The sequence below is a fragment of the Spermophilus citellus genome (assembly GCF_964194105.1).
Source record: "Spermophilus citellus genome assembly, chromosome: 12".
Classification (NCBI taxonomy): domain Eukaryota; kingdom Metazoa; phylum Chordata; class Mammalia; order Rodentia; family Sciuridae; genus Spermophilus; species Spermophilus citellus.
In genome coordinates this window covers 113,186,203-113,201,235 of record NC_138198.1, presented here as the reverse complement: position 1 = coordinate 113,201,235, position 15,033 = coordinate 113,186,203, and the positions used below count along the sequence as shown (strand labels likewise).

The 15,033-nt window shown below is 42.1% G+C and overlaps 1 protein-coding gene across 1 annotated transcript; it reads right to left on the bottom strand.

Moving 5' to 3' along the window:
* Positions 1-8,404: 8,404 nt before the first annotated feature.
* On the bottom strand, positions 8,405-14,810 carry ST8SIA3 (ST8 alpha-N-acetyl-neuraminide alpha-2,8-sialyltransferase 3; the record flags this gene model as incomplete). The annotated part of the gene is made up of 4 exons (XM_081263230.1): positions 8,405-8,687; positions 10,237-10,794; positions 13,213-13,335; positions 14,632-14,810. The coding sequence occupies 4 exons, from the start codon at positions 14,808-14,810 to the stop codon at positions 8,405-8,407; spliced, it is 1,143 nt and encodes a 380-aa protein (XP_081119356.1).
* Between the last annotated feature and the right edge of the window lie 223 nt (positions 14,811-15,033).

The window sequence follows — 15,033 nt, the reverse complement described above, 5'->3', positions numbered from 1 at the left end:
AGGGCAGGAGAGGCTGCCTCTCCCAAAGCAGGTGAGTATGACTTGTAGGGGCCACGGCTTCTTCCAAACATCAAGATAAATGGTGCAGTTGGGAAGGGGCAAAGCCTTCCTTCTAAGTCTCTCAGCATAAAATTGCATTTTCCAAAACAAATGCATCCAGTGTGTGGGGGAGGGCGCCAAGGTAATAGCAATATGAGGCATTTCTGTTTCCTGACACATGCTTCTCCTTCAATTCTTTAATTTACATTCGGTGTTCTCCTGCCTTTTCCCTTTTGGTTTCATCATTACTCTGTAAAGAGCTTTATTCGTCATTCTGCACTGATATAACATTTCGTTAAGATGATGCTAAAGTAAAATGGTGAAACCAAAGTAGGTTAAGTGAGAGAAAACATCACAAACATTCTTTTGTCTTGACTTCTGGTTTATGCTTCCACAATCGATTGTCAGCTTCCCACCCAAGGAATAGAAGTGGCACGGTGTGGTGTGAAACCACCAATTGGGAGACCCACACTGGGATTCCAGGTGGACAGACAGGTCACTCTGACCTTCTGAAACCTCACCTCTGCATGGAGGATGAGGATCTGCCATCTAGAACTGAGATGATGTCTAGCTCTGTCGGGTTCCACTGCAGACTTAGGTTACTATCCCATATAACTAAATGATCCTGCATTGTGGTGTGTCAGAGTGTTGTCCTGTGTGCTATTTTCAGTGCTAATTGCTGATGCTTGCTGACTGCATCTCAGTCTGTCATAAACCCCTCCCAGGGCTCTTGGCTGTAAGGCTGCTTTTCTGCACGGTGTGGGTCCAGATCTGGATCTTGCAACGTGGTTAAACAGCATTACTAGCCTGGAGTGCAGTTATTCTAAGTCTTGCAAAATGGTCTAAAGGAAACTTCCCCTCCTTTTTGCAAGTGAGTGAATGATTTTATTTCACTTCTATACTTGTTGTCCAAACTCATTGTCTCCCATGGTCTACCAATTTTTCTTTTCTACCTTCTTATCTAAAAAGGTTATAGAAGTGGCTAGTTCCACAAGACTGGCTTTTCTGTAAATTTATTCATAATATAATGGGGCCTACCTGTCAAGTCTCATGTGCATGTAGCTGAGGACTTATCTCTTTGGTGTCAGGAAAAGAACCAGAAGATGAAGGTGTATTTTGTGGTTAGTTACATACAATTTGTTGAGAACATAGAACAACACCAGAACATACACCTGACTCATTTAAAATAAACTTAGGTTGCTGAATATAGAGAAACAAGCTCATTTCCATGATTGTTAAGAACAGAAAACCTTTTTAAAATAATATGGCAAATGTTTAATTTGAGTTTCAAACATTGACAATATGGAAATCCCTTACAGAACTTGTAGGATATTTTACTGCAACAAGAAAGTAGATTTGGTCCTTCATGATCTAATTTTGATTCATTACATGAATAAAAACCTGTGGCCATTCACTGTGTTGAAAAATTAAGCACATATTTTTTTTTCCAGCATTGCCCTCCAAAGGGCTTAATTAAGACCACCTCAGAATGACTTCTACCAGAAAAGCTGTCCATTTTCAAAGCTTTTCTGTGGATGACCAGTGTATCTGATTTCCAAATCCTCAGCAGGGAGTATGTGCACAGCTATTGGTAAGGAAGGACAGTCTCTGTGCTGCCCAGGGCCAGACGACTGCTATGGTTATGTGTTTGTTTTTTTCATAATCCAGCTTTGCTAAAGGCAAAGCATCACATGACACCTTCCTCTACAAAGTTTGCCCACTCACCCACTGAGTTGCCAGAGGTGTTTTGAGTCAGTGGTGTTTCTTGACTGTTAGCAGCTGTTTGAAGGGTAAATAGAATCCCATTGTGTATACATACAAGCTACAGGCATGGTGCTCAGTGGAGTGTCCCCTGTTGGGGTACAGACCTTGAACCACAGAGCTTTTGCAGGTATGCATGACCAGGTGAGCTGAATGGGTGTCTTGTTCTTTCTTGGCTCCTTTCATTGCCTGTTTTTTTGGATACCTGTGAATTTTGTGCTGTGTCAGGAGGAGGATGAGCAAGTGAACATAGAAAAATACAGAGTTGGGAAAACAGGAATGGACTGTAGGATTAAAAAACAAATAAACAGAAGATCAGTCAAATGTGGTTTCAACTGGTGGTTAAATTACAGAATGTTTACCTGGAGGAATACTCTCTGAAATTAGAAAAGTGTGGCTGATAATCTTGAGTGCTGAGGAGTCTGTTGAGGGGATCCAAATAGCAAGTGGCTAGGAAAATTTTTGAATGACTTAGGGATTCAGCCTAAAGGACACAACATGCTCTTTTACAAAAAATTAGTGACCCTGGCCTAGGTGAAAATGTTTCCCTCCAAAGCCACTGCCAACCTCTTCTGTTGGGTACTCACTGACTTGGAAATTGTTCAGGCAGTGCTGTGCTGGAGCCTGCTCATGTTATGCTGAAGCCAGCTCTTACTGGCTCTTGAAAACGTTTTTGCAGTTTGAGCTGGCTGACATTAAGTTAGTAGCCTAAAATCGGCTATGCTGAAAATATTTACACCGCAGTAATTGGTAAATGCGTGTTCTCCAGAGCCAGTTGTTTAACATGTGGCAGCACATCAAAGGGCTGAAACTGTTTCTGAATCACACAAAAGGGAAATCAGAGGAGCCCTTTAGTACCTCCGATGACAGAGGCTTTGCATGTGCACATCGATAGAAAGAAGCCTGGCTAAAACTTCATTAGAACTGTGGCACCTTCTCCAACAAAGGCTGGAACAAGGCAGCTGGAACAAATGACCCTCTTTCTTACACTGGTTTGGTCTTAGAATTTTAGCCCCTTGAATTTCTTTTGGGATTGGTTTAATCGCTGGAAGACCTTTGTATTTTGGGCAGTACTTGGAGTTTGAGAAATCAGACCCTTCAAGAAACATTTTAGGCCCTGTGAATCGACTCTCAAATTGAATCTGATTGAATTATGTAAATTCCCTGTTTCTCAGTCGGTTCATTTGTAAAGATGAATCACCTGAGATCTGCCCCTTAGTTTGAAATATGGAGTGGAATATAAAGAGCCAGCCTTGGGGTAAAGTATATTAAAGCAATGCTCCCCACTTGGTCCTCAGGTTTCCATCCATTCTGACTAGAATGAGCAATTACCATTCGCTTATGGATCAGTGAATGGTCAATTTAGCTGGAAGAGTTGACTGGTTGAGTCCTGTGTCTACATGGCCATGTATTGTGGAAACTCTAAGGAACATTTGATACTAACTGTATGAGGACTGATGAGGATTCAGCTACCGTGGTTGGCATGCTATATTTGACTGTGCTTTATATTACTGGTTTCCAAAACAGGCCACATCAGAATCATCTGGGAACTTTTGTAAGCTGGGCTTATTCCAAGATATGAGCCAAAGGTTTGGGGTGAGAAATTAAGAGTTGTATTTTCAAGAGTTCCTTATTTCATACAGCTTTGCTTGCTGATGGGTCAGTGGTATAAACCAGGTTCTTACTTCAGAACTCTACCGTAAACTTAAGAGTCAGTTATTCTGCAACAGGTCTTTGACTATGATTCTACTGTAATCAACACCAAGAAAATGAGCTTTGTTGAGGATAAAATGTCTATTAAAACACATATATCTTCAATAGTCATCACAGTAAAAATAAATTTTCAGAAATACTGACATGATACAATAACGACATTCTAAAACAATAATAACATTCCCATTTCAACTGTTACATCTGCGTGGCAAAGCAGCCTAAGTGTGAGAGGCATAGTCACTTTGGTCCTTGATATCAATTCATCTGTGGCCTTGATTAATTGGGCCACAGAGTCTAGACAGGTCACTCAGCAAGCCCAAGTGCCCTAGATCTCTAGTACCTGTGGTGTTCCCTCTGGGCTCTTCAGCCACATGGACACAGTCCCAACTCCCTTTGAAAACAAAAAGTCAGTTGTACATGTTGTGGAAGAAGCAGCAAAAGAAACTTTTGCCTGGTACATGCAAATAATTACAAGAAAAAAGGACCTAAGAATCCAGAATTACCCAGAAAATCGCTCATTTTATCATTCTGAAGATTCACCAAAATTGTTATTGTTGGTACAACTTCTTAGCATATTGAACTAAATATAATAATTCAAAGTCTGATGTTGAAATTACTTATAATAAGGAAAGCATTTCTGAGCTCAAGAGACCCCTGCTGCAAAGTAGACAGAAGGAAAAATGGGCAGCCATTCTCAGCCTTCGGCTTCTAAACTATGCATATCTGTTACTAAAACGAGGTTTTATTAAGACGAACAGAGTATTGAATAGGATTTCCATTGTCAACTGTGAACTATCAAAAACTGAATTGTGATTTACCAAACAGTGATCACCAAGGGGTTCTTCTTTCATTTCAGGGGAGAAAGTGGGTGGTTACCAGTGAACAAATGTATCCTTTATTGCTCTACATGGAGAAATAATTTTCTTTTTTTTTTTCCTTTGCAACCCTTCCAACTTACTTTTTGTGCCCTAAAGATTCCAGACCAAAATCATGTTCCCTTTGAGTCTATCTTCATTTGATCCTGGTAAGTCCAAGATGAGATAAATTTCTCCAAATTATACAATCTTGGGCTGTCACTTAGCCTTTCTGTATCTCCATTTTCTCATCTGAAAAGTTGAGAATTAGGACTGGGGAAGCTTATAGGCGCTTATCTTTCCAGTGTCCTAGTACTCTGCAGTCTGATCCCTGATTCTGCTGACCTCAGGGCAACAGTGCACTGCTGTCTGAGAGTGTCTAATATTTAGTGTCTTGCTTAAAATTAAAGAAATGTTCTTCCATTCCTTGACTTCCCCACCAAATTAGATTTGTCTGGGGACTCACATTCATGTCTAACTGGTGACCTGTGTACAAGGAGACTGGTCCTTTGAATGTCCTTGCTGTAGCTCCACAGTCAGGTGCCTGACATCAGGGTCACACAGATGGCACAGTGGTCATAGTAAGCACTGCTAGGCACACAGCACTTTCCCAATGATCAAGGATACTTAAGACAAGGACACAACAATGGAGGAACTACAGAAGTTAATCATCAAATATGGGATAGAAACTTTGGATGTGGGAGAAATTCTTGACACTACCTTTAACCCTGTCTCCTGGGATCTACATGTCTGTACACTGGGGGTCTAGCATCAAGCAAGCTGCCAAATGTTAGTTGTTTTTCTTTTCTCTTCTGCAACTTAATTGGTTATTTGTGTTGGTGTCATGGACAGAATTGGGAGCCTTATGGTGATATTTATTCCCATAGGTGAACGTGGGCTCTGCTCTAAGTATTCTAAAAAGAGGAACGTTGCTGACAAAAGAATGTCCTTACCCTAGAACCAACAAAATGAGGTCAATGCAAAAGCCAAGGGGTGTGGACCTATAGTGAGTCAAGTAAGAGGTAAATTACCCTGTGATAAATCTTCCCAGCTCAGTGCACTTGACTCTGCAAGCCTAGGAGCTATGGGAGATCAGCAAACTCTGGTTACTGACAGCTGCCTTTCTAATCAGGACACACAGGAGCCACCATGTCTTTTGGTTTAGATGGTGGCTATATAGGTTTAATTTTTGAAACAATCTTTAAAAACAAAGAGATCTTGTACGATTCACTAGAGGCTGCTTTTCTCAGTGTTGGAACTGCAGGTCAAGGACATAACCAACAATACAACAATAGGAAAGGCTGCTACATGTGGAGCACTTACTATGCACTGAAAATTGGGATAAATGCTTTACCCACATATTGCATCTATTTTTTTTTGAATAGGAGGGGAATGTGAACTACAAATGAAAAAAATTATGAAGTCTGAGTATTGTGGATAACCAAACAGGAGGGCTTAGAATTTTCTTCACAAGATTTTTCTTAATAAAGGGGAATGTGGTCTTTAGGGATCACCTTCAAGAAATCCTGTCTAGAATTAGGGATGACCTCTAAGTCCTTCTGGTTCTGGAGATAAGTCCATTTCCCCTCTATTTTGAGTTCCTGCTAAATACAGCTGAAATGATGGTGGGGGAAGGAGAAGGTCCTGTCACTCCTAAGATGGAAAAAGCATTCAGTGAGATTAAACAACAACAACAACAAACCTCTCAGAACTTAAAAAACAAACAAAGCTTTACATTGAGATGAAATCAAATTTAAATAGTCTGCCTTGGAACAATGAACTGTTTTGAGGGATTCTGTTTTTGTTGTTGTTGTTGTTGTTGTTCCTTCAATCTGCATGGTTCCAAATGTCTATGTATTTATATTTAGTAAAAACTAATAGGTACATTGGGATTGAAACTCCAGAGTCAGAACCTGGCTCGAGGAATATGGGCATTAAATCACTCAGCTGTAACCAACTGAACTAAGTGCTCAGGAACAGCCAACTACGCATTTCTGTCAGTTATCAATCTCTCCGTGATTCTAACCCAGCGCAGCCTGAGAACAGCAGGATTGTCTTCTTTAAAGTGACAGGGAACATACCACTGAACTTCAGAATGTTTTAAATATCTTTCCTCATAGTTTCTTCATATATGGAATTGTTTTAGTTTCCTGTTTCAAAACTTCTATTCCTACTTCTTCCCATTTATGTAGATGACGACCATACATGATAAGTCATGTCACAGTAGGTACCGTGTTTGAACCGGAATGTTTTTCTTTCACTTTTTCTTTAACCTCTGGATCTATCCAGCTGCTCTGAATAGATCCCTGAAGCTTTAGGACCATGCAGAACATGAACATAAGGATTATGTCTTTCCTTATTGTATTTGGCTTAATTTTAGGCATGATCTTACTTTCCCAAAGAGGGGCAGTGAACTGACAACTGAATACAGCAATGATTTTTCATGGGATTTGTGATATTGCAAGCAATCTAGATGAGATTTCTGGAAAAGAATAAACTCTCCCACTCAAACATATAACAAATGTGCTTGACTGGCATTTGGAAAGAAACTTATTAAAATTTAACATCAACTTGGCCAGACTTTGGGCTGAACTGGAAGAAGAAAGTGCTGCTCAGTAAGAAGCCAGGGGTGGGGGTGATACGATTTCTACTCCTAAGGCTGAAATAATGAAAAGGAGAATGGCCAACTAATTCCTCCATGGCAAGCCTACATAATCTCAAATTCCAAGGACTATTTAGTACTAAGACTCGTCACTGCACAATGGCTTTCTCTTTTGAAATACTTAACTTATAGGCATGTAGAACTGATTTCAGGGGAACTAGGGAATATTCAGTGTCTACAAGTGTCTCAAAGCAAACAAATAGCAGGACCCTGAAATGCTCTCACCTTACCATTATCCACAGGGGGTGGCCTGGCTGACCTCCAGCCTTCCTCTCTAGCCCTGCTGGTTCTCAAAGGCTCCAGATGTGCAACATGGTTACCCCATCATGGTGTAGACAGGACAACATAGCAACTTCGAAACAGTCTTTTTCTTCCTTCAGTGTCCCAGGCTCTTCAACTGACTCAATTGCCTCTGTATGCTGAGAGGATGGTTTGGGACTATGGGAAACACCAGGCCTAGGCTGCAATGCCCTTGCAGATGTGGCAACATTGTTATTATCTGCCATAATCACATCCATGCCAAGAGATGCAATGCCACCCACACCATAGGCTTTCTCTGTGATAGTGAAAGATGACCTGCATTATATGCCACTCACCCCAGAGAGACCACCCTGCTGCAGAATGACCATATGGATGAGTGAGGACTTCATAAGATGCATTTCTTATAAAAATAGTCATGAGGGGATTCATCATGATTTTTCTCGGTTTGTCATGAAACATCAAAGTTACCCAGAACCTTGAACACATCAAGTACAGATGCAACACACACAAGCAAAGCTAATTCAATAGGATTCCTAGCAAATTATTAAACTCTGTGGTTGTGGGGCAGGGGAATGGTTTCAGGGAGAGGGAGAGACATGACAGGGGGTGGGGGAGCAACAGGGAGAGAGGGGGAGAAGGAGGGGGAGGGGAAGGGAGCCAGAGAGGGAGATATGCAAACCAATTTTTTGTTTCCATTTTGAAGAGTCTGATCCCACCAGCAAAACAGATTCTGCCCCAATTGGCCTGAGGCCTCTGATTACAAGGACTGTATCTGAGCAGAGCTTCCGAAACTATAGCTCTAGTCCTCATCAACATGGGAGGCAGTTTATTATTAAAATACAAACATGAAAATACTTCACACCATTCTGTTAGCAGCATACTTCCAAATGCAACATTCCCTTTATCAACTGAGCTTAAATTATGTGGCTTCAATGCATCTGTCCTGCCAAGTCTGCTAAGACCATTCAAAGAGCAATGCAAAAGGGGGAGCAGACACCTTTCCTTTTAAGTGGCAGACGAGCCTTGTAAGTCTCTGGGGTTCTACTCTGAAGACTATTCAATTTGATTTGGGGCACTTTTTAAACAGCCATTTGGCACTTTCCATTCCGAGTTCTTAGGCACAGTGTGACAGAGTCAGCTTGGTGAGCCCTTCCCCATGCATTCGATATAGCAGCTGAAACTCAGCAGGCAGCTGGTGGGACTCCTGCCACTTGGTGGTAAATTTGGTTCCTTTTTTGTCATAGTAATGGTACGGAAGATCTTCCCTTGTGTTGGGGTCAAATCCAAAAGGCCAAAATCCATACAAGTGGATCTCTTCACATATTGCTGACGCAAGGGTGTACATAAGAATACCTGTGCTCAATCGTTTGGGCGACAAGTGTTTGTTTTTCCAGTACCTGCAGAACAATAAGTACACGTGGATTCAGAGGCCAGTGTCAAGGCTTCAATCTGATGGGTCAGTCGTACTGGGCTGGGAGATGGATTTGTTTAGACAGTTTAAGTTACATGGATAAATCCACCTCCCAGCCCAGTCACCCTGGCCTTCCCACTTCCAATTGAAATTTAAAATTCACTAAAATTAAACATGAGGGGAGCCAAAGGCTGAGTTTATAAAGAGACAGTCTGGCAGAAGACCTGGCTTCTAGTTCTCCATTTTGGAAGTGATTGTGACGTTAGTTAAATAGTTCTTGCCCTTTATATTTCAGTTGGTTCATCTTTGAACCTGAGAGTTGGGCTCTATTATCTCTGAACGTACATCCTAGTAAATAGGGATTGCCCAAGTCTATGTCTGTTATAGTTGTTGTAATTATTAATAGGACCCCCTTTCTCTGCAAGGAAAAGTTCTGGTTTGGACTATTAATTATGGAATCACCCTACCTTTCAGAGATGCACCCATTTATTAGACATATCAGCTTATTAGAATCCTTTTTCAATGAGAGGTTAACTAGAGATCTTAAATTTGGAAGACTTTAGGGGCTATAGGATGAGAATAATCTGTTACAGAATGAAAATCCTTAAGATTCCCTGGTTACCAGATTTTTCCAGAACCCCACTCTAAATTGTAGTAATATTTGGTGCTCTGTTGGGACACTTTGTCTTCTTATATAGGGGGAATCAGCATTAGGTAATTTGCTCAGATGATTTAAAAGGAAAAAAAATCCAACAATTAATCTTGCTTTCTAACATACCCTGGATTAGTGGCTCTCAATTCCAACTGCATATTTGAATCATCTGGAGAATTACTACAAAACCCCAACTGCCTGGTCCCTTTCTCCCTTTCCACCAGAAAAAATTATATTAGATGCTCTTGGGGTAGAGCCCAGATAACAGTATTTTTAAAAGCTCTTCAAGTAATTCTTATGTACAACCAGTACTGAAAACCACCAGGTTATAGGAAAATACAGCTGCTCTGGCTAGTCCATCAAATCATAAGAGATAACAAGGAGCTCATAAAATATTTTTCACAGGTTTTTATATTCCAATATCAAATTATAAAGGCAGATAATACAATTTGTGATTTATTTAGGTGGTTTGCTGGCCTTGGACATCTACAAAAATATCTAAACTATCTAAACATCAAACAAAAGGGGCAATTTTGAGCCAACTACACCTTCTTTAAAAATCATTTGCTTTGTGTACTTTAGCCAGTGGTAAATTCTTGATCCCTGGTGTTTTCCATGACTTCTCAGTAAGCTTCCCACCAAGAGGGGAAAAGGGAACAGAGGAGGGAGACTGATGAAACACCAATCTCTCCATTTGACACTGGGCTACCAGCTGGAGGGTAGATGGAACTTTTTAACTGGAATGATTCATTCATTGATTAAGAAAGAGAAGAGTTTTCCCTAAAGTACTAAAACAACTAAGGATGACTCCCACCCCCAAGAGGTTACAGTATTGATTTGCCATCTGGTGGGGTAAGAGTTAAATGCAATAAAATATACACACCTGTTGACATGCTGCATTATATTTCCAGGCCAAGCCAATTGGACCTTTAACTGACCTCTGTGTTCAACAAAAAAGTCAACTAACGTTCTGGTAACAGTTGCTGAAGTGTGGAAGAAAAACGCAGGGATCCAAAGAATGGCCCCATCAAGCTTTTTTAAACTGAGGAAAAAGTTGTTACGGTCCTGTATGGTCAAAAGATTGTTGTAATATTTTTCCAGGATGCTGGGGTTGAAGGTGGTAAGGTTGGTTTTCCTTCCAACATCTCTCTGGAAAGCCTCCGTAGGGGCGAAATTGCAACGAAAAACAAAATCTGATTTATCTATTTCTTGTCCACACTGGCTCCCTGTCAGGATCCCACTATTTCCAACCACAGCACAAATATTATAATGCTTATTCAGAATGGGTGACACTTCTGGAAGTAGTGACCGGAAGTTATTGCTAATAGAGAAAACATATTTATGGCTGGAATAATCATAGTGCATCAGTTGTCCGATCCGAACACTATTCTTGGTCAAAGAAAAATTTTTTATTACATCGACATGCTGCAGAATTTCTTGCCTAAAATAAAAAGAAATTCATTAAATGCATTCCATTCAAAAGAACCGAGTTTCCATCTTATGTCTTATGCTGCCATTTCATTCAGACAAGAATCTCAAGTACATTGAATTCAAGGGTTACACATTCATAATTGTGGTCTTTGAAGGGAGGGCTACGTCAGAATGTATAGGAATGTTGCAATCTTTCAGTCAGGTTTGGAATGTAATCCTCTGAGGTTTGTAAATGCAACTTGCAGTTTTAGCTGCAAGTTCTTGGTTTTCTGATCTACTTGAGGAATGTTATTTGACCAGGAAGGAGGCATATGCCAAACTGTGTTAGAAAATACAGGGAGACAATTTACACAGGCCCCAAAGAGCTTACATTAGTGCACAAACATTGGTGACTTAAGAGTTTGTAACTAGGGACTACTTGTTTGCTATTGGACTGCAATGTTTAAGAATATCAAATATCACTGGTGTCCAAATAAAAGCCAAAGAGATATGAGTCAGTACAACACTATCTATTATTAAAATATGAAAATGGGAGTAGCAGTGGATGTAGTTGAATATTTAATAGAAATGAGATGATAATCTCATTAAGACCCCTTGAATAATGAAACAGGATATTTTCCTGCTTGATTATGTAAAAACAGAATTTAGTGGGATATATCAAATCCTTAGAAACAGAGTCTAATGTAACACTGAAAATATAGGTATATTTGAAGAATAAGGAGCTTAAGACAGGAGTGAAACATAAAATGAACTTCAGGTTGATTTCCTATTAATCTTTAAGTAAACTTGTTTCCTTTTAAATGCAAACCTATTAAAATATTTAAGGGACCAGTAATGCCTTACTTTGCTGCTAGATTTTCCAGTGCTAAGAAATTACACTGAAAATCCAGTCTTTTTGTTTAAAAATATCAGGAATAAAATGAAATGTTTTGAAACTTGCTTGGAATTTTATTTTTAAAAAACTACTTCATTATTCAAAGTATAGAGCAACATCAACTGACATCTCCAATCCAAAATTTCCGAAGTGATCAGTACTGTTTTACTGATTATAAAGCTGTTAAAAAGGCAAGGAAAGTTTAAAATGATACTGGTAAAAATTAAAGGTTACCTAATAAGTGGATTGAAAGGAGGAAAGTTTTAAAAAAGAAATGCCCTTCTGATTGGTCATCAGGGTCACATGACCTAGTGGGTTAGGAATGTTTTTATTGAGTAAGATATGTGTTTTGGGAAAAGGTATATAATGTGTTCTATCCTTGAAAATTTTGGGGGTTATTTATAAAATGAATATTGGATTAAAACCCCAAAAGTTTTTAAAAAGCACCCCAAAAGTTTTACAAAATCACTTAAGGGGTTTTAATATTACTCAAATTTCCTGAACTAATTTTGGATTAAACATAAATATTTAAAAATATGTAATAATAGTCATATGGTTATATGTCAATTTTTTTGAATAAACATTTTCCTGACACCATGAATATTTACTGGATATGTTTTAATTTTGCCAGTAGATTACACATTTTTAAAAAGAGCAGTAACTAAAAATGGTATGATCAAAACAACTCCCTAAACAGACTAGTCTGTAAAAATAAGAATTCACACCCTTCATGAATACACTAGATGGCTCACATTGCATCCAGCATCATGATAATCCCACCAAAAGGAAGAAGCAATGACTTATGTGTGTTTCTAAGAGAAGACCAGAATCCCTGAGGAGAATAAGTAAATTTGAGTAAATCTCATTCCCTCATCCCATGTAAAAAACAACAACAAAAAAACTTTTTCATATATAAAATGATGCTGCATCAATTAATAAGAATGATCTTAGACAGCTTTATAGTAAGTTAAAAGCTGTAAAAATTTAATGAAAACAACTAGGCAAAATCACAACAGTCCTAAATACCTGCTTATATTTGGGCCCACCTCCTCATCAGGAATTTGATGGAGATGGATTATGCTATTTCCCGTGTGTCTCAATGAAATAATACAATTTTACTTTATTTTTCATTTTTCCCCCCAAATGAGGGAATGAAAATGCACTGGGCAGTCTTGAAATTAACTACGGGGCTTTCTTCTTCTTCTTTATTTTTTTAATGGCTGTCTGGCTTTGATAATCCTAGCCAGACTTGTTAACTGCAAGTCATGGTGTTCTTTCGAGCCCAAGTGAGGGAGGATATTGGAAATATGTATTTTTTTTCCCAATTCGAATTGGTCATTCTGGTGTTTCCTGTTTAGAGAGGGCACTACGCTCACTGGAGAGGGTTACCAATAATGATTGTGCAGTTAGGCCAGGAAGACAGGGCAAATACACTGGGGGTGGGGGAGAGGGGGAAGGCAGGTTTTTCTTGTTTGGGATTTGGATTTGTTTTTGTTTTGTTCCTGGAGCTTCGTAATTCAAAAGCACCTTTTAGATGGGTTCTTCCTCTCCTACCTTTGATGTAAAAACGCTGTCCGATTAAAGGTCCACTTAGAAGGTTTCTCTTGGAGTTCCTGGGTGAGAGAATTCGTAATGGGCACAAAGGACGGGTCTAGAAACTTCAGCGCAAACTGTGACCTGGAGAGGAGCATGAGTACAGACAAACGTGCTGGCCTCAGCTCGGGAAGCCGAGGTAGCCATTAAAGTCCAGCCAGCTGGGGTCAGGGGCAGCTGGAGCGCGCAGCGCGTCCTTCTCACCCCGGAGCCCCTCTCATTTGTTCCACCCTCTACTACTGGACACACCGGGTAGAAGGAAGGACAACTAGGGAAACCTCTCTCCATTGTCCATCCCTCCGGGTGCGGGAGAGACCATAAAATGGCCGTCACGCAGTGAGCAGGGGCGGGAGCCGGCAGCACGGCTGCAGCCGGCAGCGTGGCCAGGACCAGGGAGTCAGCACCGCGGACAGCGGCCGCGCCGCTGCCAGTGCGACCCGCGACGCCCCCGCGGCCCGAAGGAATTGATTTTTGGAGAAAGGGCAGAGGAACTGGAGACTCGGGGGAAGAGTGCGGGAGGGGCTCCTGCCTTAACCTCTTCCTTCCCGAGCCTGAGTCTGATTTCACTGCCCACCCTGGACTGGGGACCCCCGGAGGCCGCCGCCAGCTCTGCTCCTGTGCCCAGGCGGGCTTCTCTAGGCTCGCACCTCTGGCCCGGCTCGGACCACAGGTTGCAGCAGCCCGTCAGGAGGCCCTGCTGGCGAGCTCCTGGGCACAGGTAGGGGCGGGGGCTCTCCGAGAATCGTGGGGAGCAGCGCCTGGCGGCGACTTCGACCCAGGAGGCCAGTTTCCCACAGGGGCGGGAGAATTGCAGAAATCGCTGAGAGAGGAGGGCGGCAGTGAGGGGAAAGGGCCGAGGGAGAAAGCCCTAGGGGCTTCGACACAACAGACCCGCGCATCCTTTGATGGGGAGGAGGGAGGAGAGGAGGCGAGTGCGAGGAGAGTCGGCGCCTGCGCCATTAAATCGCCCGCACCGCCGGGAGCCCAGCCCGCGGAGTCTGCGGACCGCGAGCTGGGAGGGCGCTCACCTCGCGCCTGTCCATCTCGCGGATCACTCCCCCCACCGCCCCCCGGACGCCGTCTCTCCCTCCACCATCTTTCTCCTTAACACCCCACCCCCCATTTCTGAAATGGGGGAAGGGATGCCGAGGAAGAATACAAGAAATGCAATAATATCGATCAGGATTAAGAGTTTTAGGGGCTTTGGATTAAAAAATAAAAGGGAGAAGGAACAGAGAATCCGAGAGGGAAGTGGAGGACCACTCAGTTTGCTTGCCCAAAGTGTCTCAGATAAGCCCCAACACCCCTCTCTGACCTTCCCCCGACACACCGTAAACTAGACAGATAGCCCAGGGCGCTCAGGTAGAGGCCCGCACTCACCGGAATCCCGCGTGGAACATGTACATTCGGGGCGCCCCCGGGCTGGCGTACTTGGGAGTGGTGAAGATGTTCTCCTTTTTCAGGGACACGTAGCTGATGAGCGATAAAATCAGGAGGGCGACGCTGAGCATGACCAGCCCCAGCACACTGGCGACCCGGGCCATTTTGCAATTTCTCATCCCGTGCAGGGCTGGGATCAGGGAAACCAGGGAAATCGGTCCATTGAGCGGCCAGCAGCTCGCTGGCGTGTCAGTGAGTGTGTGTGTATGTGTGTGTGTGTGTGCGTGCGTGCGCGTGTATGTGTGTGTGTGTGCTCTCGGGCGCGTGTGAGCGTGTGTGGCGGGGGAGGGGGAACCCGGGCAGCCGAGCGGCGGAAGGCCGCGGGTGGGGGCGGGCGAGAGT